Source organism: Psammomys obesus, unplaced genomic scaffold, assembly GCF_907164565.1.
Source record: "Psammomys obesus unplaced genomic scaffold, mPsaObe1.curated_primary_1811, whole genome shotgun sequence".
NCBI lineage: Eukaryota > Metazoa > Chordata > Mammalia > Rodentia > Muridae > Psammomys > Psammomys obesus.
The window spans coordinates 13,546,171-13,569,281 of record NW_026596244.1 but is presented as its reverse complement, the minus strand read 5'-3'; the positions used below and the strand labels follow the sequence as shown (position 1 = coordinate 13,569,281).

Genomic DNA, 23,111 nt, shown 5'->3' with positions numbered 1-23,111 from the left:
GCTGTGGGCCCCTGTGCCTGTGGAGAACACGCTGAGTGTGTGTGTGTAACAGGCTGCCGTGGGCCCTGTGCCTGTGGAGAACACGTTGAGTGTGTGTGTGTGTGTAACAGGCTGGGATAGATGTACCTGTGGAGAACACACTCCACATGGGAACTATTTATGGAGAAGGCTTTTCACCCTGCCTCCTCCCTTGCATAGCTTTATAGGCACAATCAGCTTTCTGAGTCCTCCCCTCCAGCTGCTTCACTCGCACTGAATGTTAGTTCCTGCCTTGTAGGACTGCTCCAAGGATGAAGTCACTGTGTGAAAAGTCCTTGACAGAGGGCTTGGTATCCTGTCACCTGGATGACGGAGGGCTTGGTATCCTGTCACCTGGAATGCTTGTTACCACACATTTCTGGGCCTCCATCCTCACACTTACAGACTCAGACTGGAAGGGATCAGCTCCTGAGGGCATGCGTTTCGGCAAGACTGTCCATATTGTTTTTAGGAATGCTAACTAAAAGATTGTGTGTGCGCGTGCGTGTGTGCAGGCCTCAGGCCCACAGGGTGCGTGTGTGCACATGTGGAGATCAGAAGGCAACTCTGGGGAGTTGTTTGTTTCCCTTCCACCTTTATGTGGGTCCTGGGGCTCAGGCTTCGAGGCTCACGCAGAAAGCACCTTCCCCAGCTGAGCCACCTCAGTGGCCCTAAAGACTGTTGTAGCCACCCTAAGTCATACCTGCTTCTCCATGGCAACGAACTTCAGTCTTTCTATAGTGATGAGGTAGTGATTTCTGTTAAGGTGGATACCTTCTCTGTGAGATCTCTCCTGTAAGATTATCTGGGTTCTGTCCTACATGAAGCGATAACAGTTGTGGAGATGCCGCCAGGTCAGCGTCATGACTCCTAGGGTCAGGTGACCACACGGATGGTGGAGTCAGTAACATAGTCACTGTGCCGGAAGGTCCCCAAATGCAAAGGAAAGTTATAGAAGGTAAACCTGTGGCTGGATGCGGCCTTCTGCCCGCCTGCTTGGAGCATCCTTAAGAATGTCCAGAAGAGACTCAGGAGGAAGACTCATTTGCAAATGTGTCTGTGGGACTGTCTTGTAAGCAGGCTGTTCTAGGCTGGTCATTTTTTCTGCCAGCCTGTCCATTAGGGCTTCTCTCATGCTGTAACCACTGTGAATTAGACTCTCAGGATGACCTGAAGGTAAATGGGAGCAGGGCATTCTTCCTTCCTGAAGAGCCCCACCACACTTCTCCACTGAGCAATGTGGCAGGAAGACGGGCGTGCCCTTCCTCAGAGGCTCTGCTCACATCCTCCAGAGGGGAAACAACCGGCTTCTCTGTATATACAATGACGGTGTCCTAGCCCACTGGGGGAACCCCTGATCGCAGTGTGTGCTGCTCCCTCTGGAAACACCTCACATAGGAAGGCGCACTCCCTGCAGTGAGCTGCCCGGATGGCGAGTCCCCCCAACTCTCAGAGCTGCAGTTTCCTCGTATTGCTGATGAGTGCGCAGAGCTGCAGTGATGCATGCTCTCCCTCCATAACTCACAAATGGATTCCTGTGTGTGTGGAAAGGGAGCCGCTTATTTCTGTCAGGTTGTGTTCTCTGGAGAGAATAGAGGTGGGGCTGTATGACACGGCAGCTGTCACACTGGATACAGAAGCCACAACTCTAGATGATTGCAAAAGATGCTTAATGTGTGGAAAGGGGGTTCAGGGGTGATGGGCAAGGCTTGGCTTTAGGTGCCCACGCCACAATAACAAGCAGGTAAACAGAGCACAGAAACGTTTACACTGAAGCTGATTCTCCCTGAGTTTTCCCTAGTCTCTGGCAGCCCAAGTAGGGCGTTATCGATTAGACCATTTATGAGTATAGCTAATGCAAGAAAGACAAATAAATGTCAATCAATAGGCCTGTGCTTGAAGAAGTGTCATTGGTGTGTGTGATAGCATTGAAACACATATTTGCTTTTTATTTTTCATGATAAAACATTTAAGCTACACATATGTGTTATTTTTAAAGATCTTTGTGCCTTAAACGGCACAGTTGCTTAACCCACCGGTCACCATCTCACTGTAGTTAGATGTCTGTAAAGGCTCTGCCCCACAAAGTTGTTGCTAAAGAACTGAACAGTCAACCGATAGCAATGTCTAAAACAATGTTAAGGAAATTCTCTTTGAAATTTTGTTTGACTGTTTTATTTTATACCATAGTTATATGTAGTATAAGATGAATAGTTTTAATATTTTAAATACTTAAATATGAGTAATTATGCAGTTAGTAAAATGGAAAATTTATTTCATTTTATACCATATTACATCTATAGTATAAAATGAATAGTTAATGTTTTAAGTACTTAAATACAAGTACTTATACATAGCAAAATGGAAAATTCAATGTTTTCCTTCCCCATGAAGAATTTCTCATATAAATGATATGTTTGATATTAGATGATGTAGAAGAACGTAGGTTTCAAGTTCAAGGGTTTTCAAAGTATTCAGTAGCCATACAGTTGAGACAGCAAACTGTTAGTACCCATGAACTGATAGTTTTATGGACGATTTTGGTGGTGAGACTAGCAGAATAGCTGCTCCTTAAGTGAGCAGCCGTCCTGGTGCTCTCACACTGCCTCTGTTCTACACGCCCGCGTTCTTTGCCTGCCTCCCTGCTCAGAGACAGGTCTGACTGATCAGGGCGTCTGCCCCACCCTCTCCCTGGCCCAGTCTCAACCCAGGGCTTCGTGAGCATGGCGTCCTGGGTCTCTCTGGCTCAGGTTCCCTCAAGGCAGTGATGTTCAAGTCAAAGCAGGCAAGACAATTTGGATAAACAACCATAGAAGGTTTTCTTCATAGTGTGTTGACTTTGGCCTGAATCTGTGAAAGACGTGCAGATGAATAACCCTGCTTTGGCTATCTCGGCACCCCTGAAGCTATCCAGTCAGTTGGCTGCATTTGTGTGTGGCAGGCTGTAAGATGGAGCTCAATGTCACTTTTTTTTGCCCCTGGATTCTTCTCCCATCAAGGCTGTCCCCCATACGAACTGGCTTTAGGACTCTCTTGCACCGTACAAACTGGTTTTAAGACTCTGTTGCACCACCAACAAAAGACTAGACAATCCTTTATTACCGGTGAGTAGAAAACGTCCAGGAATATTTGTTGACTGAAGGGAGCCCTTGCTGGCCTCTACAGACCTGTATTTGCTAATAGCCCTGACTGAGGAGAAGCGCTGGCAGCCCTGTTAGTAAAGCAGGTGCTAATGCTGGCGTGATGGAGAGTGCCAGCCCGAGCTGGTAATTGGACTTCAGCCACTGCACATACCTGCTACAGCCCTGTTTCCTCTTTTCCACTGAGAGAGCATGTTCTGGTGACACTCGCATGTGTGACACCACCATCCAGTAATATTGGTTAAGTTCCTGCATGCCGGGGAAGGTCGGGCTTCGTCCGTTTAGTGGGCAAGGCTGTCGAAGCTGAGGGCAGCCTGGCGTGCAGCATTGTTTTGTCCAGGAGGGGCCCTCGGAGCGCCCAGGACTTTGGCTCACTGTTTTCCTCATCTCAGAGCACTGCCTAGATCGATCACACATTGGCACGCCAGGGCTGCCTCTTAAAACAGGAGGAGAGTGGGCTGGCCCTGGAAATGTCAGAAGGCAGGCTCTGTCTGTCAGGACTAGCCTCCAGCCCGGCTGCTCCACCCTCTGTCGCTGACGCCCACTCCAGCACACTCCAGGCGTCACTGGAAGGCGACACGGGGCTGGATGCTGCTTTCTCTCGGTTTACTGTTAGGCCTAAGTGAAGTGTCTTTTAAACCAAGTAATTGCACAGCACATTGGACAAAATGCACAGAAATAAAGATGGAAATAAACTTGGCGCTCAGTGGGTTGAGAGGTGAGATGGCCCTCCCCTCCCTGCTCCTAGGATTAGGCGTTTGCAAGCTCTCTTAGTTCCCCTTCAAATTACGTTTGCCCGGCTCTGTGTTCTCTCCTGGCTCTCATCAGCACAAGCGAATTTTATAAACTGTTCTCTTCTTCTTCTGGTTCCTGTTGCTGTGCTAAACAGGAGGCTGGCCGCAGCGGCCTGGGAAATGGGGGCTTGTGTGCCTGGGGGGGTGAAGCCCACCTTTGGGGGATGCCACGGCAGGAAGCCGGAGGCAGGAGCTGAAGCAGCAGCTGTGGAGACCTGGCTGCTGGCTGGCTCCTCAGCTCTTTCAGCTGGCTTTCCTACGCTGGCCTGCCTAGCAGTGGCACCGCCCACAGTGGGCTGGGCTCTCCCACATCAATCATCAGTCCACAAGTGTCTCACCAGCCTGCCATAGGCCATTACTCAATTGAGTTCCTTTTCCTCAATGGCCCTTGCTTGTATCCAATTGACAAAGAACCAAAGGACAGGTCTCCTCTTTTCCCAGTGCCTGTCTGTGTGTGTTGGGCTAATTCCTTCCTTCCTTCCTTCCTCCCTCCCTCCCTCCCTCCCTTCCCTCCCTCCCTCCCTCCCCCCTTCCTTCCTTCCTTCCTTCCTTCCTTCCTTCCTTCCTTCCTTCCTTCCTTTCCTTCCTTTCCTTCCTTCCTTCCTTCCTTAGATTTATTTATTATGTATATAATATTCTGTCTGCACATACAACTTCATACCAGAAGAGGGCACCTGATCTCATTATAGATGGTTGTGAGCCACCATGTGGTTGCTGGGAATTGAACTTAGGACCCCTGGAAGAGCAGACAGTGCTCTTAACCTCTGACACATCTCTTCAGCCCTGGGCTAATTTCTTTACATTCCCCTTTGTCCTGTTTTCTCAGAGCTCTCTGAGAGTCTGCCCAGTGCACCGGAGATCAACTCTCTGGCCTGTTACCCTTCTGCCCACAGTACTTCCTGGGCCTTTCAATGCGGCTGTCACTGCTACCTGCAGGATGGCCCCATGATGGAGCCTGGGCGCCGGAGGAAGGTGTTCTTGGGGCCAGGTGTCAGTTGACCCCTGCTCTCTGTGGCCGTACTTTCTCCTCTATAAGGCGGCACAACAGACCTTCTCCTGTAGACCCATGAGTCCTGAGCTGCGTGTGTATCTGACACAAAGGAAGAATTAACAAGAGGATGAAATCCTCTGCTGACTAAATGTTCCTACCTAGAGTGTCAGTGTTTAACAGATCATATAGCAAGTGTGGGACCTGAAACGTGGCTGTCCCCCAAGACAGGCATTGGCACCCTTAACATGCTCAGTGCTTTCTCTTTGTAGGTTTCTTTGTGGCGTGGGGCTAAACATGGAGGTGGACTGGGCTTGATCCTCTGCCTCGGAACAGGTTCTCCGAGCCACCCCCTTGGTGTAACTCTGCTCTGTAGACCCAGAAGGGCAGGACCACTTCCTGGGGAGAGCCACACAGTATGGACTGACATTTTTGGTTGTGATGCGGGGTGAAAGTGGACGCAGTGACATAGGTGTCCAATGTCTCCGTGCCATTGTGGTCATCTGGAGCCGTTAAAAGGATACAGTTTCAAGGCTGGAAACATGTAAAATGTATGTCTCACTTTTATTACCGATGAAAATTGACTACAATTGTGGAGGCAAAATATTTCCTTACTCTTTTCAGTTAGAGCGGATTATTTCTATTCAGGAACCAGGGGAGACTTACGGGCCTGGCCTTTGTAAGTGGAGTCATTGTTTAGTGCTATTTTGTCTTTCGAAGAGTTGCCAAGAACAACAGGTCTTTGGTTGCAGTCTGTACAAGTGGCATCCACAGGCACAGCGCTATTCTGTCGTTAAGCTACACTTGCATCCAAACCGGCTTAGTTTATTCCTCTTGTTCTTGACGTTGTTGCTATTTATGTATTTATAAATTAGCCAGTGGAAATGTAAATAGGCAGAGCTTTAGGTAGCACAAAGCCTTGTTACTTCCTGAGGTAGTGTGGTAGTCAACCTGAACTATAAAAGGCCGAGTGTTGGAAAACATCGGTTTTGCATATTGGAGCAGTCTTGAATTGCATTTGTCAGTTTCCTTAGCGGGAGGTGGAGTTTGCTCCACGTCTGACGGCTTGTATCGTTTAAAATAATACTTAAAACCTTTCCCTTCCTGGCTGTCCTTAGACGCCTCAGATGTGTTGTCCCTTAGGTGACTGATGGGGGTCTCAGGTGGGTATTTGTGAGTAGGACTGTGCTCTGACTCTCTCCCTGGCCTGGGCAGAAGGTGTCCATTCCCAGCCGTAAAGTCCAAAGACCTGGGCTGGGCCTCTGAAGGCGTGGCGACGGTCTTTCACAATTGTTCTGGATAAGCCATCCTCATATGCTCCTAGTTACGGATTTGGGATGCCTCAGGTATCCATCCGAGAGCAGCTTCTAGAAGAGAGACAGCGGCAAGCTCCTCCAACCAAGACACGTGCAGAGAAGGAGAGGGAGAGAATCCACTTCTGTGTGTGCCCACACACTTCTCACTGACTTGTGTGAGGGGTTCGTTGTGTCCCTCTCAGCTCTGTGTTAACTCACACACTAAGTGTCAGGACTGACCGAGGAGCTGCTTTTGGCGAAGCCGTTCAAAGCTTCCAGCCACAGCGGCAGACCTCGTCTTCTCCCTCTCTCCTCCCAGCACTGACCTTCATCCTGCCAGCAATGCCTTCCTGAAGCTCTGGTTCTGGCTTCTGTGAAGTGGGAGAGGCAGTCCCACCTTGCTCGGTGGCTGTGACGGTGAAGTGACAATGTTGGCCGGTGTCTGGCATAGAGCACACGCTCAGTGAATGGCAGCCCTTCTCCCTGGCGGCCATTGCCATTTACTGGAGCAAACATTTCCCCAGTGGGGCAGTTACTGTTAGCTGTAGGTCTACCGCTGTGAGGAGACACTGAGACACTGTGAGGAGTCATGGAGTCAACTCAGGGGTAGGAAAAGATAGGCTCCCCGCGCTTCAGAAGGCCTGGGCCAAGGGCAGGGCTGCCATGGGAGACAGCTGAGTGAAGAGGAATGAGACCTTAGGATGTCACTTAAATGTGTCCAGTTACTTCTGAGAAGTTTGTAACTATTTTCTGAGTGTGAACAGTTTTTTTTTAAAACCTTCATTATCTAATTATCCTATTTAATGACTTTGAAAAAATTCTTTTTCCAGGGAGAGAGCCAGATTAGAATTAATTATTTTCTAATCATATTTTGGGGGCTGGCACGTTCTGCTTTCTGGTTCTCCCATGACTGTATGAGGCAGTGAGGACAGGAGTCACAGAGGATTGTTCACACACGTGCTTTAGGCCCCAGAGGCGCAGGCTCTCTGATCTTACGGAGAGCCTCTGATCTTCTGTTCTGTAAGGTGTTGGTGTGTCCGTGTGATAGATGTTTCCCTGACCCTAGAAAATGGAAGAAAAATTTCCCTAGCCTTTAAATATATTGCTTTCCTCGCTCTTTCCAAAACACGCTCTCCTTGGGTAAGAACATTTTAGACCCATTTGGCACCGGGTCAACAGGACTGTGGCCTCTGATGGAATCTGAAGTTCTGAGAAGTGGCTTGATTGGTAAGAAACCATTTTTGTTTCCTTTTCCTTGACCTCATCCCTCTAATCTGGTAACAAAACAACCCTCTCTTCCTCCTCGTCCTTTCACTCTTCCCCCTGAAACAAGAACATCAGATCTCACTGAATTCTGTACACTGGCATGTGTCGTCACTCTCCTTTCTTGCCTTGAAGGGAAGGAAAAGCTCACAGGTGTACAGACTAAATCAAATCATGAAGAAACTAGTCTGTGTGTGAAACAAGCCCAGCCCAGGTTTTGGACCAGACCTGGAAGGATTGTAGTGTTGTAGAGTCTAATCCACGATTCCGGAAGCGTTAGTCACGCTGACAGACCGCTGATTTGACTAATTACTCCATAGTCTGGGTGGCTGATTCAGTTGCTCAACTCACCTAGTAATTTTGATCAAATCAAAGAGTAATTATGGTTTTTTACAGGCAATAAATATAGAATACTGATTATATTAGAAGAAAGCCGTGCCTGTGATGGAATCGTGTGAAATATTTCCAGCAGTTCTTTTACTTGTTTCTGTATCTTATGGATGAAAGTCTCAAAACAGGTAATAAAAGAGGTTGTGTAAGTTCTGAAGACAATCCCTCTATTATTTCAATAAACAATATATTTATATGCCATACTCTCTGATACTAACTAAATACTCAGACTTAACCCATCTTTAGATATGAGAAACGTAGTTTTGGAAGCTCAAAACTACATGTTTGGATATGGCCAGATTTGAAATGAAAATTCTCTTTATTATCCCTCACAGAGGGACGCTATAGACTAGCTGGAATTTATCGCTGCAGATTTCCCTGTTCATTTATCAGATGAATGCTAGTCCCTGAAACCCAGATGCTCATGTTTGTTTTCTTTCCCTTCCTTTGGAACAATGTCTCAGCAGAGCATCCTGTCTATTACTGAATTTCTAATCGGCAGTGTTTTTAATACTATATTTATAGGAGTGAGTGTAAAATAGTTTAGAAACAGTGTCATGTTTCTTTAATGGTAAAATCTGAGCCATCCTTGGTGACTTCCTTGCTTTAGAGTCTTCACATGTGGTATGAAGACTGGTAATATATGCACATACGATGTACATGGGATCTGGTACGACCTTGCTGTGCAGAGTTCCTGTTTGTGAAGCTTCTCCGGGGGAGCTGCTCTGAAGAGTGTTGTCAAGTCTGTGGTATATGTACTTGGCTCCCTGGTTTTTCTCCCTGCCCCCTAAAGCAATACAAGAAGCCCAGAGAACGAGGAACGGGGGGGGGGGCAGTGGTTTCTGAGGTTCGGGCCATTTTGCATGTGTTCTTGAGGGGCTGTAAGTGCCCGGTACAGTTTCTGGCTGCCACATTACTGTCCTGAGAGCAATTCTTGGACCTGACGCCACTTCCTATTTTTGCGTATTCTACTCCCACGCCCACTGCTTTGTTGGGTTTTCAACCATTTATCCGCCTCAGTGAGAAGTATGTTGGCTCCTGTAAAGTGCCTGGCTAAGGGCTCCTTGGGCGTAATTTGAGTGTTTTCACGCCTGGCCTTAGGAGCTGTGATAACCTGATCCCCAGAGAAGCTGCGGGTAGCACGCGTTCAGGTGCTGTGGGGTCTGAGCGTCAGTTCTGCGTAGATGACAGCGTGAAGCTCTGCAGATGTTTGGGCTAATTTCACATAAAATTATCTTTGCAAAAGAAACAAAAAGTGCTAGGTTTCCTATTTGCTTCCACATTTCTTTCACAGTGCGCTTGATTTATTTGTACATTTTATTCACTTTTGTGGTACCAGGGGTCAAGCCTAGGGCCTGACCTGTGCTAGACCAGAGCCCTGTGTCTGAGCTGCAGTCAGGACTCCTTTGCTTTTGAAAGTTAGTGGAGCTAATGTGCAGCTCTCTTTGTGGTGGAATAGGAGCCCTGGCCTGCTTGACTCCTGTTTCTGCCTCAGCTCCACCTCTGGGAGAGTGAAGGCACCGTGTGAGTCTGTCTGCAGCAGCTTAGCTCAGAGCAGTCTCTGAGGTTTTTCTTGTCCCTCTGTTCTGGTGACGATGTTGTCACACATGTTAGTTTAGTGACGTTCAATTAAAGAAGTCCAGGTAGCCTGGCACCGTCCCGTCCGTGCCCGTTGCCGCAGAGCAGGCGTGCACAAGCGGAGGCAGAAGAGGGCTAGCGGCCATCTCCAGCTGCTCTGGGCCTTTCTCCCCAGGAGGCCAGCCTTCCTGTGACGGAGGAATGTCTTCATAGAAGTCATTTTAGCTTTGGCTGTTATTTCTTGCAGAAGTAGGAAGCCTAAATTCTGGTCCCGGAAGCAGAAACTGGAGCTTCCATTACTGTCCACAGCAAACTGCACAAGGGCTTTTCTGTCGTCAGGGCTGAAAGGTCAGCAGCTGGTGGCTAGTCCTCAGCCCTGTGTACCCAGCTAGGTGTGCACGTGCTGGTGGGCATGTAGCTGGAATCACAGGCCCGTGTGCCTCACTCTCAAATCTGCCTTAGAATTCTACAAAATGATGTCTGTGGCAAAAAGAAGCCAACCTTCAAAGCAGTCAGCTCTGCTCTTAACGATGAAATTTTTGGAAAGAGAAATGTTTAGGGAACATTCAGGGTCTACGGAGATGGCTCAGTGCTCTTTCAGAGGATCTGGGGTCTCAGCACCCACGCAGTGGCTCACAGCTCTCTGTAACCCTGGTTCCCGGGGACCCAATGCCCCCTTCTGGCATCTTTGGGCGCCAGGCACATGGACACAGGCACACATGCACACAAAAACACTCATACACATAAAAGAAACGAAACACAGTTAAAGGCAATGGTATTTGATTTTTATCCAGCTATAGTCTCTTTTTAAAGTCAGATTTTATAGTTTTATAAGATCCCCAAAGAAAGTCCCAAGTGGGAGAGATGGAAGGTAGTGTTGAAGCCACTGTGATGTGATTGTGGGAAGCTGTAGGGCAGGAGCTGTGTGTGCTGGGAGAAATCTTTGCAGTGTGCCACGTTATGCTGGTTCGCTTTGATTGCTTCCACTTTTTCTTCATCATTTGTTTGTTTGCTTATTTGTTTCTGTTTTGGGAGTTAGCGTCTCACTATGTATGTATACAGGCTGCTCTTGAACTCGGATCCTCTTGCTGCTGCCCTCCGAGTGCTGGGATTGGAGACATGTGTCCCTGCTAGCTTCATCTTCATTTCCCTTAAAATGAGGTCCTTGAAACAATTTACAGAGTCTCTGAAAGTCCTGTGAGGAGCCTCGGAGCTGTGCTTCAAGAGCCACTGGTCTATTTGACAGAAGCCGACAAAACATTAACTTCGTGATTACTAGAGCTATGACTGCCACAGACTGAAAATAAGCTGCATAAAATTAATTCTGCTGGTTATTGAGCAGCGATATTAAAGTAGCCTTTAAAGCAGTGCTCTGTGAAAATGAGTCACCTCTCTTCTGAACCTCCCCCACCCCAGCATGTGAGTTCTGTCTATTTATCCTGCTGGACTTGAGCTGCCTCACAGCTGCAGGTGTGCAGTGGCCGTTTCTCTTAGGTCTACAGCCAGAGCCAGCTGACTGCATTCCCCAGCAGACTGCGTCATTGTGTGGGGGCTTCTTCTCCAAGGGCTCGGAAGACACTGGAGAATGTTACTGTTGCTGTACTTCAGCTGGACTTGGGAATTTGACCTTTTGTTTAGGATGTGATTTTGCTATTTTTCTTTGTTAAATTAAGAACGTTGAGGTGACAGGCTCAGTGGGTGAGATCACTTGTCTGAAAACCTGGTGAGCTGAGTTTGATTCCTGGAACTCTCCTGAAGGCGGATAGAAAAGAACCATTCTATGCCCTGTGATTGTCAGACCTGTACCCTGGCATATGACCTCACACACACAGACACACACACACACACACACACACACACAAACAAGTTAACTGACCTTTGCTTCCTTCTCACTTTGTGGTGGTGATACAATAGCTGGCAGAAACAGCGAGGGGAGAGGGTTTGTCCCAGCTCCTCATTCAGGGAACACAGCCCCTCATGGCAGGGAGGGGTGGCACGGAGGGGCTTTTGACTGGAGGGGCAGAAGCGTGAGCTGACTGGCTCCATGGCGGTCAGGAGGGGAGAGCTCGCTGGAGCCAGAGCCAGGTTAGAGGGTCAGATGTCTGCCCCACGTCCCAGTCACCCGCTTCCTTCACCCAGGTCGCACCCTTAAACGTTCTACCGCTTCCCAGGACAAGGCCGCCACCGCAGAGGAGCTGTTGAGACACACTTCACGTTCGGCCACACATCTGCCCCGACCTCCACGGGCGCGTGGCCGGCTCGCAAAGTGGTCTAACTTCACAAGTCCCGTAGTTTTACAGCACTAGCATTGTTCAGTCTCCTGACAGATAACTCAGAGCCGTCTTTTAACTACGAGCCCCTGCAAAATCAAAGACCAGGCGCTACACTTCCAGTTTCCAGAGGCACAGAGTCAGCGTTCTGATTCTAGATGGGAGAAGTGGGACCAGAGCAAGGAGGAGACTGGATGAAAGCAAAAGCGAAACCTAGAAGGGCAAACACTGGCTCATGCAGTGTCGTTGTATCTGGTACCTAGGTGTCAAGGTGTCTTCAGGGCTCCGACAGGCGACAGGCGACAGGCGACAGGCCCGAGGGCCCTGCTCTGACCTCTGCAGCAAAGGCCGACGCTTGCTGGGGTCAGCTCTGCTGAGACCTACGGCTTGTCCCAGGGGACGCGCTGCTGCCGTAGCATCTAAGACATCCAGGTTCCTACGGAAACTTGGGTTTCAACATGGCGTCTTTACGCACACCGCACTTATGAAAAAAATGCTACCCAGCTGCGCACCGCCTGCTTCTGCAACCCGAGTAAGCCTTCCCAGCCCTGTGGCATGCTGCCGCCACAGCCTGCTGCCGGCTTGCGGTGGAGTCTGGGCCCTTCCTCCACAGCTCCAGTGGGCTGCGAGCACCGAGCTGGTGAAGGCATCTCCTTTGGCAGTCCATGCAAGGCTCTCCTGGAACTCCGCCTTCTCTGGGGCTGCCTATTTTGTCCTTTCAAGAGAATATAGGTTTTTATACGGTAGATGATAGTCCTGCCATCCAGGGCCTTCCCCAGCACCCCAGTTTCTCTTCAACTGCACTAACTTAACTAGCTGCATCCTTAAGCTTGCGCTCCTTCCCCTACCGATCTTTCCTCACACCCTTTTCCGTGTTCTGTGCTCTCTCATGTGAATGTGTTAAGAGCGATGAACAATAGCCTGAATGCTGTTCTGCATCGACATTTCCTCCGCCAAGCAGGAGCTCTGTGTCCCGCTCTAGAGGCACCAGCATGGACCTCGCCGTTCACCTGACCTGGCCTGTGGCCTCCTGCGTGCCACCGGCCACCCAGTAAGTCCTGCCTGCAGCGCTCCAGGACCGTGGTCACCCGAGGCTTAAACCCTTCCTACCCTACTGCTGACTACCTCAGTGCCCCACGAACCACAGGGTTAGATCTTTCACTGCGAAACCTAGTCAGTAACACCGCTCTTCTGCATTAGTCACCTTTCACATCTCTGTGACCACACCCCAACGAAATACTTAAAAGTTATTCTGGCTTATGGTCCTGGAGCCTCACTGTGCTGTGGCAGCGGTGAGAGGCTTGGGTCGGGGGCCTGGGTGTGAGCTTGGTACTGGCAGTGGTGGTCAGGACGCAGTGTGGGGCCAGAGCTGGGGGTGGGCTGGAACCAAGTTCTGCTTCTCAGCAGCCCGCTTCCTCTGGCTGACCCCGGCTCAGCAGGTTCCCAACCTTTCAGGTCGCACACCATCTGGAGGGCAAGTGTGCAGATCTATGAGCCCGTGGGGAGTGTTTCACGCTCAGTTCATAATAGCAGTTCATAAGTAAGGTACATGATTTAAAGGGTGAGAGGGTATATAGTGAAAGTCCTTCTTGCTCCCACTGCAATCCCCTGCCCACCTAATGCCCACATCTTCAGTCCCTGTGTGTCTTCACAGAGGCTGCTTCAGTCTGTCAGGCACATGGAGGATGCGCTGCTTTCCCTTAAGTATGGCGTACGAGCTCCAGTATTTTTATGTAGACCCTGGCATTCTGACAGTAGCTAAGAACTGCCTCTTTTAGAGATTGTGACGTCGCGTTCATCGTATGGCTATCCCGTAGCTTGTTTAACTGGACCGTGTTGGCCGATGTGCAAGTTCTTCCCAGTTCTTGCTATTTAAACAGAGTGTGGTGCTGGCCTCAGTGAGACGGTAGTGATTAAAGAAATATGTTTGAGGGCCGGCCCGACCCTCTCGGACCCCATGTCTGAGGCCTGAGTTAGACAAGTTTCCTCCGTTTGTGTGGGGGCCATTGTTCCCGGAAGCCACACGACCCACACTGGAGCCATAAAGCTTTAGGGTCTGAACTATCTTACTCCTTTGTATTCTACATGATTTTACAATGAATACATCTTTGAAGTGGCTTTTAAACTTCATTGAAGGACAATAGTTGATATACTTGGTGTCTTAAATAGCCTTAAAAGTTCCAAACCAAATTTCAGGTATGAATTTGCTTATTAATTTTTATATTTTTTTCTCCTTTGATTCTGCTTATGGCTCAGTTATAGGGAACCTGAGTGTGACCTAGCTGGAAGGAAGCCTGTTCTTGTGAAATGAATGTGTAAAACATAGTGGGGTTATTCCATTAACAATGCTCTGCAATCTTGTTAACTGTTTTGAAGCTTGCATTTATCACAGCTTGAAGCCATTTGGAATGTGTGCATTGAGCCGTCTTCTTTGTGCGCAGTCTGTATGCTAACAGTGCCCCACCAGGTGGCAGAAGGAAACAGTTACTTCTTCCTGAATGGTGGACACTAAGCAGCAAACAGGCCGGGGTCCCACTCTGGCAAGCGGAGGCGGGCATGGGAGAGTCAGGGCCTGTCTTGGCTTCTCTAGTCTAGTGTTGCCATCAGTACTCTCAGAGAGGCGGGGAGTGGGGATGGGGGATGGGGAGGGGACTGAGCCAGAGGACTAGAACATGGGAGCATTTCAATTTAGTAAGATCTTGTTAGGCTCTAAGAGAAGTTGTTTGAGTGGTTGGGTCCGCAATGAGCCTTTTCTGCTGTTAGTTGTAATGAAGGGCACAAGTTCGCCCCCTCAGGTGTGCCCAGTGTTGGAAGAGTTGTCACCCTTAGACAGAATTTTGTGTGTAAGCACATCTACAGTAATAGACTTTTTATGTATTTAGTAGCAACCAATTTAGGGCATTCCAAATGTGCATTCTAAAACAACAAGTTTTTCTACTGACAGTTGCTCAGAAAAAGGCAAAGGCAAAGACTTCCAATCACAGAATGAATCACTGCTGAGTGGTTGAGTTTTAGGCTACTGATTCCTTAAAGGGAGTGCTTGCCAACCGCAAAGACGATGTAGTTACAGACTCATTACAACTAGAACTCCTAAAGACAGTTGTCCAAAGCCCTTCATATTTCTTCAGTGGTTATCTGATTGTAACAGCTGTGACAAAGTACATAAATGATCATTTGAGCTGGAAGAGACAGAAGGAACAAAGATTGAGCAGAAACCGTTTGCCCAAGTGGGTTGTAAAGGAAGAACCCTTCCTCCACTCCTCAGGGCTTCACAGCTCCTACAGGCAGAGCTAGGGCCCTGTGTGCCCTCTGCCAGCTTGAAGGCCAAGTTCTGAAGTGGACACTTAGTGCTTTGAGTCCCCAAGCTTAGCAAACAGCACTGAGCTCTCAGCGTTTACCCTCTGCACAAAGGCAGGACCACCAGGAGGGGTACAGGGAAGTTGAGGGGGGCCTGCCCTGCCTGTAGAGCATCAGCACTGCGCTGCCCCAGCAACACTGGAAGAGGCGGCTCTGTGTCCTCTCACTCGGACTCTCCGACCTGTGGTCCCCACTTGACCTTTCTTCCGCTCTGTTTTGTCCATCAAAAGCCTTTGTCATATATCTTCTAATTCCCCACGTACACAGGACCCTTCTGAATAGGCTTGCAAATAGGGCTAAGTTTCCCCTGATTAAAAATTTACTTTGAGTTTGTTTGCCTTAAGGTAGCCATCCTTTGCTGTACCTGTTTTTTTTTTTTTTGTAACTCATTATGAGAATTATTATTTTAAAAGACAAAAGAAGCAAAGAATAGTATGAGATTATATATAACTCAATGCCAAAACACTCATAATTTGTATTCAGTCTGCTAGTGAGAAAGAGATATATCAAAATAATCACTGGAACTTCCTGAGAAACAATGTAATTCTTAACACATGTCCAACTTTCCTAAGTGTTGTAGCTTTTGAAAGAATAGGAAGTCAGACTGCAGGGTGTGAGGTAGAAGCAGTTTTACACTGGGATGAGGTGTGATCAGGAAACAGCAGAATCTCAGCTCTTTGGGTTTTTTTGTTTGTTTGTTTTGTTTCTGTTTTTTTTAACTTCTTTTCCTTGAGTTCACTTACAAAGCCCCGGATTTCACAGTGGTGTTTTTATACATGCATGTGAATATGCTTTGTTCTTACTCATCCAGTTTTCTGGATGGTCTGCTTGAGGGTATAGGGAAAGGACCTCTGCTTTGAGCATTAGGTCTATAGGTATGTAAGAGCCCATGCTTATTCTTCCATAACCGAATACTGCAGTATATGGACCATCAAAACAGGGCCAATAAACCACATCTGACTCTTATGGCTGCTATTCCCGTTCGCCATTAATATTTAATATAAGTTTCCTTTCCATATTGATGAGATAAAAGATTCCTACCCGTAATATTAAAGATAGAAATATAGCCAATCAGCAATGTCTTTGGAAATAATATAGACAGCTCTGACTTTGTTGCAAATATCTGTGATGAAACACTAGGCTGTTATGAATGTATTTTGACAAGATATCTCTTTTCTTTCTCTTTTCCTCCAAATAAGGGATTTAGCAACCACACCCTGAAGCTTGTGTGTGCTGCCACTGTTATAAACAGCATTCTGTGTGTGTTTACATGCACGTGTGTGTTGGTAGTTTGTCTGAAGAAAGAATAAGCAATCACTTGTTATGGTCAGAGAATTCTATGGTGCTCTCTCCGGCATGGAGTTTGAGTTGCCAGGCAGATGTGTATTTATGGGAAGTGTTGGCTATGAGCGGAGACAGACAGGTGTCACCCTAACACTCCCAGCACCGCATGGTTTGGCCTGAAGATCGCAGAGGGTACGGAAGGAGAGGTGGCTACCGTGCTTAGGACTCAAATATCGCAGCTAGGGACCGTTCCCCTATTCCTAGCTTTGGGCTTGTTTTTCTCTCTATTTTTCATTTGTTTCCTGGAAATTCAGTAAAATGGTGGGAATAAGTACAAAAAAGGTGGAAAACTTCAGCAATCAAGGAAGTTTGTGCCCTGAGGCATCTCCCACAAATGCGGAGCTATCTCTTCCAGCTCTATACTGCCCCAGAGAGCGCCAGGATGAGAGAGGGGAGGGCCAGCATCTGGCTTGTGTTTGTACTGTGCTTGTGGCCATGTTGGGGATCTTAGGCCACAGGTTTCCCTGTCTCCAACTAAGCCTATCTAAGTTGCTTCATTTCTTTTTTTTCTCTAATTTCCTTTGTGCTTATGTTTCTGCATTCATGACACATTACAAATCTTTGGGCACCTGTCTCAAAAAGAGTGATTGGAAAGCCAAAGGAGATTCCCTGAAGGAACGGGGTAGAGACTGTGCCGTAGCCTGAAGGAGAATATAACTGCATAGAGAGAGCTCTGGGCTTCGAATCCAGTGACGTAACACTCTGTTTCTCTTAAAAGAGGCATTTTCCCTCCAAATTGTGCTCTCCTATCGAGAAGACTAAATGTGAGTTCTCTCTGAGAACCAAATTAAAAGCATCTTAGAAAACAGCTTTCTTCCCTTTTCCATTTTCTTTCATCGGAAGCAATTGGCAGCATGTGTGTTCTTCTTTGCTTTGAGGAAGGGTTTTTAAATCCTGGAGTTGAAAAGCATCTAAGGAGTCTTGCAGTTTTTCTACCTCTGGGATAAACTAGGTGCTTTGCCTGTCTTCATCATCACCGCGTCCTCTGGATACAGGTATGGGTGCTGTCTCAGACGTGCAGTGCTTAGGACAATGAGGAAGTTGACTCACAGTCCAGTTTTATCACTGAACACACAGCTGCAAACTTAGGCATTGATAAGCTCTAGCCAGGTAATTAGGCGGGAGAGCAGGGGTGAGGAGACAGGGAACAGGGGAACAGGAGAACCCGTGCTCTGCAAACACTAGGTTGCTGTTCCCGTTATTTAAACGTCAGCTCTGTCCAGTAGGCACAGCCGCTGTGACAAGGGCCCTTGGTCACCGTGGGTGTTGTCCATTGGAGACACCGTCTGTAGTGCTAGGAAGGAAGGTTGGGGAACTAGTACACACTAACTCTGAGCACAACTGTGGGTGCTTTCACAGGCCGTTTCCTCGAGTGATGGGGTCGTCCTCGTAGGCCTTCCCTCGAACATAGCTCACGACTCCACTGCTCCTTCACGCTTCCTCAGCAGCATACTCAAAATTATCTCTTCTTGCAGTTCTCATCCTTACAACCAACCCCTTTTGAAAATCCTTTCATCTTGGACTGTTCCCACCCACAGAAGCACTTGGTTTTGAATGCTTCACGTTTCCTGTGTTTAATTCTCCACCCACAAAGAACTCTACCCTAAATCCAAACTGATCAGCACCAGCCCTGCCCTCACATTTGATGGTTGGTAGAAAGGAGTAATTGATCATGGTCCCCTTTGTGATATCCTCCACATAGGGTGAAAATAACCAGCTCCCCCAAACCTGCACAAGTCTGCAGGTATGCTTCAACTCTGTATGTGTGTATGTATGTATGTACGTATGTACGTATGTATGTATGATCGATCACCTGTATGTATGCGTGTATGATCGATCATCTATCTATGTGCATGCACACACACACAGGCGGACACTCACACATGTGCATGCCATGCACGTGTGAAGAGATCAGAAGATAATCTCCAGGACTGATCTCCCCTTGATCGGTGTGGGTTCTGAGTGTGGAACCCCAGCTGTCTGGCTTGGCAGCAGGTGCCTTACTGCTGAGGTGGTGTGCAGGCCCAAGTCTGAAGCCCCTTACGGGTTTCTCAGCGCTCTGATGGCGTAATCACTTTCTTCCGGGCTCTCTCCCGTATGCACACCAAAAGAAGTGATATTCTGAACTGGCCTTGTCCTTTCCGAGCTGATGGAACTGGCCACAATTCAATCTGGTCTTTTTTTCTGAGCTCCCACATATCCTGGGTACAGTCTGTTACCTTAATTTCTTTCAGTGACAGTAGTGGAACAGCTAGGATTTCTTCACATTTTCTCCACACAGTTCATTTTGTATGTCTAAGCTTGCCACCTTTCACTCACAACTGACAAGACTCTGCCTTGCTTTTGATGCTTTCCTGACTGATTTGTCAAACTTACTTGGGATTTTATTATATTTTAGAAAAACTGGAAAACGTCACCTGGTTTATAGCCACAAAATGATTGAGAATCAATTGTTCTTTTTTTCCTTCCTTTTTTTTTTTTTTTTAATGTAGGGTCTCCTGTGGCTGAATGTTTTCATTATAAAGCCATTGAGAAACAATAAAACAGCAAACCTCAACTGTATTGGGCCAAGGAGTCTTGATGATGGGGTGTGGGTGTGTATGTGTGTGTGCATGTGGTGTACATGTGTGTTCAAGGTCACGTGTGTGTGCATTTGTGTGAAAGTGCCCGTGGAAGGGAGCAGTGGATGTCAGGTGCCTTCCTTGATCGCTTTCCACTTTGTTGGCCGAGGTAGGGTGTCTCACTTGAAGCCAGAAACCCCTCTCTCGGGTAGTCTGGCTAGCCAGCTTGCACTGGGGATCCCCGTATTTGCCTCCTGCGTGCTGGGATAGGTAGGCCGCAGTACCCACCGAGCCCTTCTGTGGGCGTGGAATCTGAGGCCCAGTCTTCACCTGTGTGCAGCGTGCACGTTATGGGCTCTGTCCTCTGGAGCTCACCAGGGGGTCGTGAGCCATTCTTTGCCGTGACTGTTGATTCTCAGCTCTCTTATTACTCGGCGTTTTTAAAGTTCTGTGAAAGCCAATAGCACAGTTTCTTATTTAGTTGTGGAAACTAAGCCTGGGTGACTTGGTGCATAACTCGTGGGCAGTGGCTGCTTTGATTATTGAGGAGAAACCCTGTACCTGTTTAATACATGCACATAGCTTAGCGGCACCTTAGTTTACAATTGTTTAGTAATAAGGTAAGAGAATAAGAGAAGCTTTAAACTGAGTATAATAATATGGTCTATCATATAGCTACTGTTGCACTGGGCTTTGAGGATATCTATTCTTCTAAATTTTATAACCAGTGTCCTGTTTAATACATGAACATAGATGAAATTTTTTTTGTTATTGTCGTTACAGGTCTTGGAAGGTGACCATGAAGACAGAAGAAGCTACATTTTTCACATGATACTTGAAGTTAATGACTGCCTGCCACATTTTCTTGAAAATTAAATATGACTTAGATGCGTTGAAGGTTTATGATGTCATCAGTTCCAACAGAAAGCAAACCCCAGCAGGCTGTGAGCCTGAAGGGAGCTGACCCAGAAACATGCATGATCGTGTTTAAGAACCACTGGGCACAGGTAACACATGAGGCTCCACCTCCTCACCTAGTGCCAGTAGCCTGTCACCCAGAGCCAAGATGTCCTACTCTGTGACAACCAGCTGGCTTTCTAGAAACACTGGGTGGGAAGGACCCTTTCCATCAAGAGAAAAGCAGCATTCTCCTGATTTCCTGTAGTGCATATTAATGAAAAGCAGAGTTTCCCCAAAGGCCTAGCTTGTGAAGCATTTCCTAAGTCCGGCAGTGAGTGCTTCAAATGCTTTGTATCATTTAATCTTCTCCAGAAACCAACAAGGTTGTTGGTAGAGATAGAGAATTACACAGGTGAAATGAGCATTTGGAGGTTCTGCCGCCAGGGAACTGCCAAGCCAGACCATGACTCTTAGACCTCAGGCCCCTGAGTCCAGAGTCCCCGGGTCTGAGCTCGGTACTCGGGCTGTCGGGCCTGTGGTCCCCATATAACGTAAAGACAGCTGTCTAGCTGTGTCTGCATCCTCGTCTTTCTAAGCACATTATTTCTATGGATGACTCATTTTGACTTCTCCCTGGCTTTCCTCTCATCTGCTGGTGTGGAAATTAAGGGTTGGATGTTTAGAAAATTCACCAGCCTGCCCTTTCGTCAGGGAGCTTGCAGGTAGAAAAATAAACCAAATTGGTATTCGATACTACTCGTCCAACGTTAGACCCCCAGGTGAGCTGGTAACTGGCTGTTTATGTGACAGTTTTTTAATGACTACCAGGTTCCTTCCCATGTCCGGAAACAGCGCGCAGGTTAAAGCCCTGAGCTGCAAATCACAGCAATTATAGGGGACACAGTTTAGACCAAAAGGGGACAAAGCCAATTCTGCTTCTCCATTGTTCACATCTTGTAGCTGCTTTTCACTATCCAATGTGAAGCCTCCGCGACTCCTTTTCTTGGTGCTTTTCCATTGCTCTGAGTTATTGTTCACATTTTAATGGCTTTACTGTGAGCGTTGAGGACATCTCTGCTAGAGTGAGGCAAAGAAAGTAATTCGGGGTTATTCTTGATAATTAGATAACTAGCTTTGGCTTTGCACTTTTAAAGCGGTGGCTCCACAACCACCCTGGGAGGGGTGGCCAGCAGTGCCCAGCAGGCCCACGTCTATCTGAAGTTTTATTACTCTGTGCTCGTCATGCGCGGAGCTGTGTGCCACTCCATGCTTGTCTGTTGATTTACCTGAACGTGTATGCCCGGTCAGCGTGGATGGCTGCACTGGCATTTTCAGCTTCCTGTCCTTTTGACGGGTGAGTTCTACCTTTCAAGGGTGAGCTCTGCTCTGAGGCCCATGCTTGTGTAGAGTACATTCACTTGTGAACGCTCCTGAGGTTACTGTGATGTGACCCATTTGGCTTTCTGGGCTGTTCTTAGCCACATCACGCACCTCCTGACTGAGTGCGGGCAGATCCTCTCCCTGCTCAGTCCCAGCTCTGTCTCCATAGCGGTTGGAGCACTGCTAGAGCGTCCCGTGCCAGAAATGTCCCATTGTTTTCCACACTGCTGAGCGTGAATATTGGAGCTGGAGCCCTGTCAGTCACATCTGTGTCTAGGAAGGCTTCAGCATTGTCAGACATCATGGCTCCCTGAAGCAGGTGCAGGTTCATGGCGCAAGTCCTGTTGAACCACACGGAGCAGAAGATGAGAGTATCTTGTCAGCGGGAATGTTACTCATTAAACGATTTCCTGTATAAGGTGTGAGCTTGTCTTCTGATGGCGCGGCCAGTTCCTAAAAGACCTTTTCATTAATTTCTTTAGACTTGGCTTTTCCTTCTAAATAAATCTGGAAAATGCCCTCAGTCTGTCTACAGAGGCTCTGGGGACCTTCCTATTAACTGGATGAATGAAAATACTGGTTGAGAAATAAATTCAGTAGGTGTCTAAACGGCTGTTGTCCCTGAGAGGCTGGGTTAGCCAGCAGTTGGAGTACATCCCTGTTGCGTCCTAGCTGGCCCGGCTGCAGGAATTAAGTCAGAGAAGCGGCTGTTATGACGGGAGGGGTGAAGAGAGTCATAGTTTGGGCAGTTTGGCTGGGGAAGAAGTTTTGATGTCAGAGTAAGGGAACATATATCAGCGATGAATGCTGCTCTGACGGGTTGGTGAAAAAGAAGGCTGGCAAGGCAGCGCTGTGGGCGGGGCAAGGCAGGGCTGTGGGCGGGGCAAGGCAGTGCTGTGGGCGGGGCAAGGCAGCGCTGTGGGCGGGGCAAGCAGCGCTGTGGGTGGGGCAAGCAGTGCTGTGGGCGGGGCAAGGCAGCGCTGTGGGCGGGGCAAGGCAGTGCTGTGGGCGGGGCAAGGCAGCGCTGTGGGCGGTGCTGTGGGCGGGACAAGACAGCACTGTGGGCGGGGCAAGCAGTGCTGTGGGCTGGGGGTGTCCTTCAGCTGTCAGGCCTGGCTGCTGTGCATTCATCTCTGGGCTTGCATAGGTTGGTTCTTCCCTGTGGCTACTCCTGCCGGGGTGAATAAAGGCCCACTCAGGGGAAACAAGCGAGCTCTGCTGTGTTACCTCTGTACCTGCTGTGACTACAGCCCCCAGCACTGAGGCAACCAAGACAACCTGAAAGGCCTCCGGGAAGTGTGGCACAGTGAGGACTGAACAGCCACCTTTTATTTAGTGGGAAGTGCCGTCAGCTGCAGGGTACAATGCTTTTGCACACCCTAAATTAGGAAGAATGAAGGCAGCAGAAGTCTGTGGATCCAGAATTCATCTCTGTTAAGGTGCTTCAGTGTAAATCCAGCATGACTGGGCACTTCTGACAGGCTCTGCTCTGCTGTTTATGAGCTGGAGTTACACAGCTAACATGGATGGACAGACAAGAGTGGCTGCTTTCTGTCTTGGCCTCTACTGTCAAGGGCAGCTAGTTCCATAACGAGCTCAGCTCATACCCAAGGCAGCCGGTCATTCCAGCGATGAGTCCTTGACCAGCCTGGTGGTGCACTTGAATTTCCAAAATGACGTCACAGCAGAAGAGCGCTCTGTAGACACCAGAAATAGCTTCCTTCCTAGTGGTGACACTGGGACATAGGCTTAGGAAGTTGTGCCTAGCCCGTGCTTCCTCTCAACCTTCTCCTGTCACCAGTGTGCCTAAAATTCAGATCTATCCGTGATATC

The 23,111-nt window shown here is 48.2% G+C and overlaps 1 protein-coding gene across 3 annotated transcripts in view; it reads left to right on the top strand.

Moving 5' to 3' along the window:
- Fhip1a (FHF complex subunit HOOK interacting protein 1A) overlaps positions 1-23,111 on the top strand; it is a 197,448-nt gene that overhangs the window by 98,044 nt on the left and 76,293 nt on the right. For 2 of the 3 annotated variants that reach the window (XM_055596514.1, XM_055596512.1), the window contains exon 2: positions 19,782-20,005. In XM_055596514.1, coding sequence (XP_055452489.1) covers positions 19,901-20,005 — 105 coding nt within the window. In that variant the 5' untranslated portion in view covers positions 19,782-19,900. Of the gene's footprint in view, positions 1-7,974; positions 8,017-19,781; positions 20,006-23,111 lie in introns of those variants that run through there. The other variant, XM_055596513.1, reaches the window with a different exon arrangement.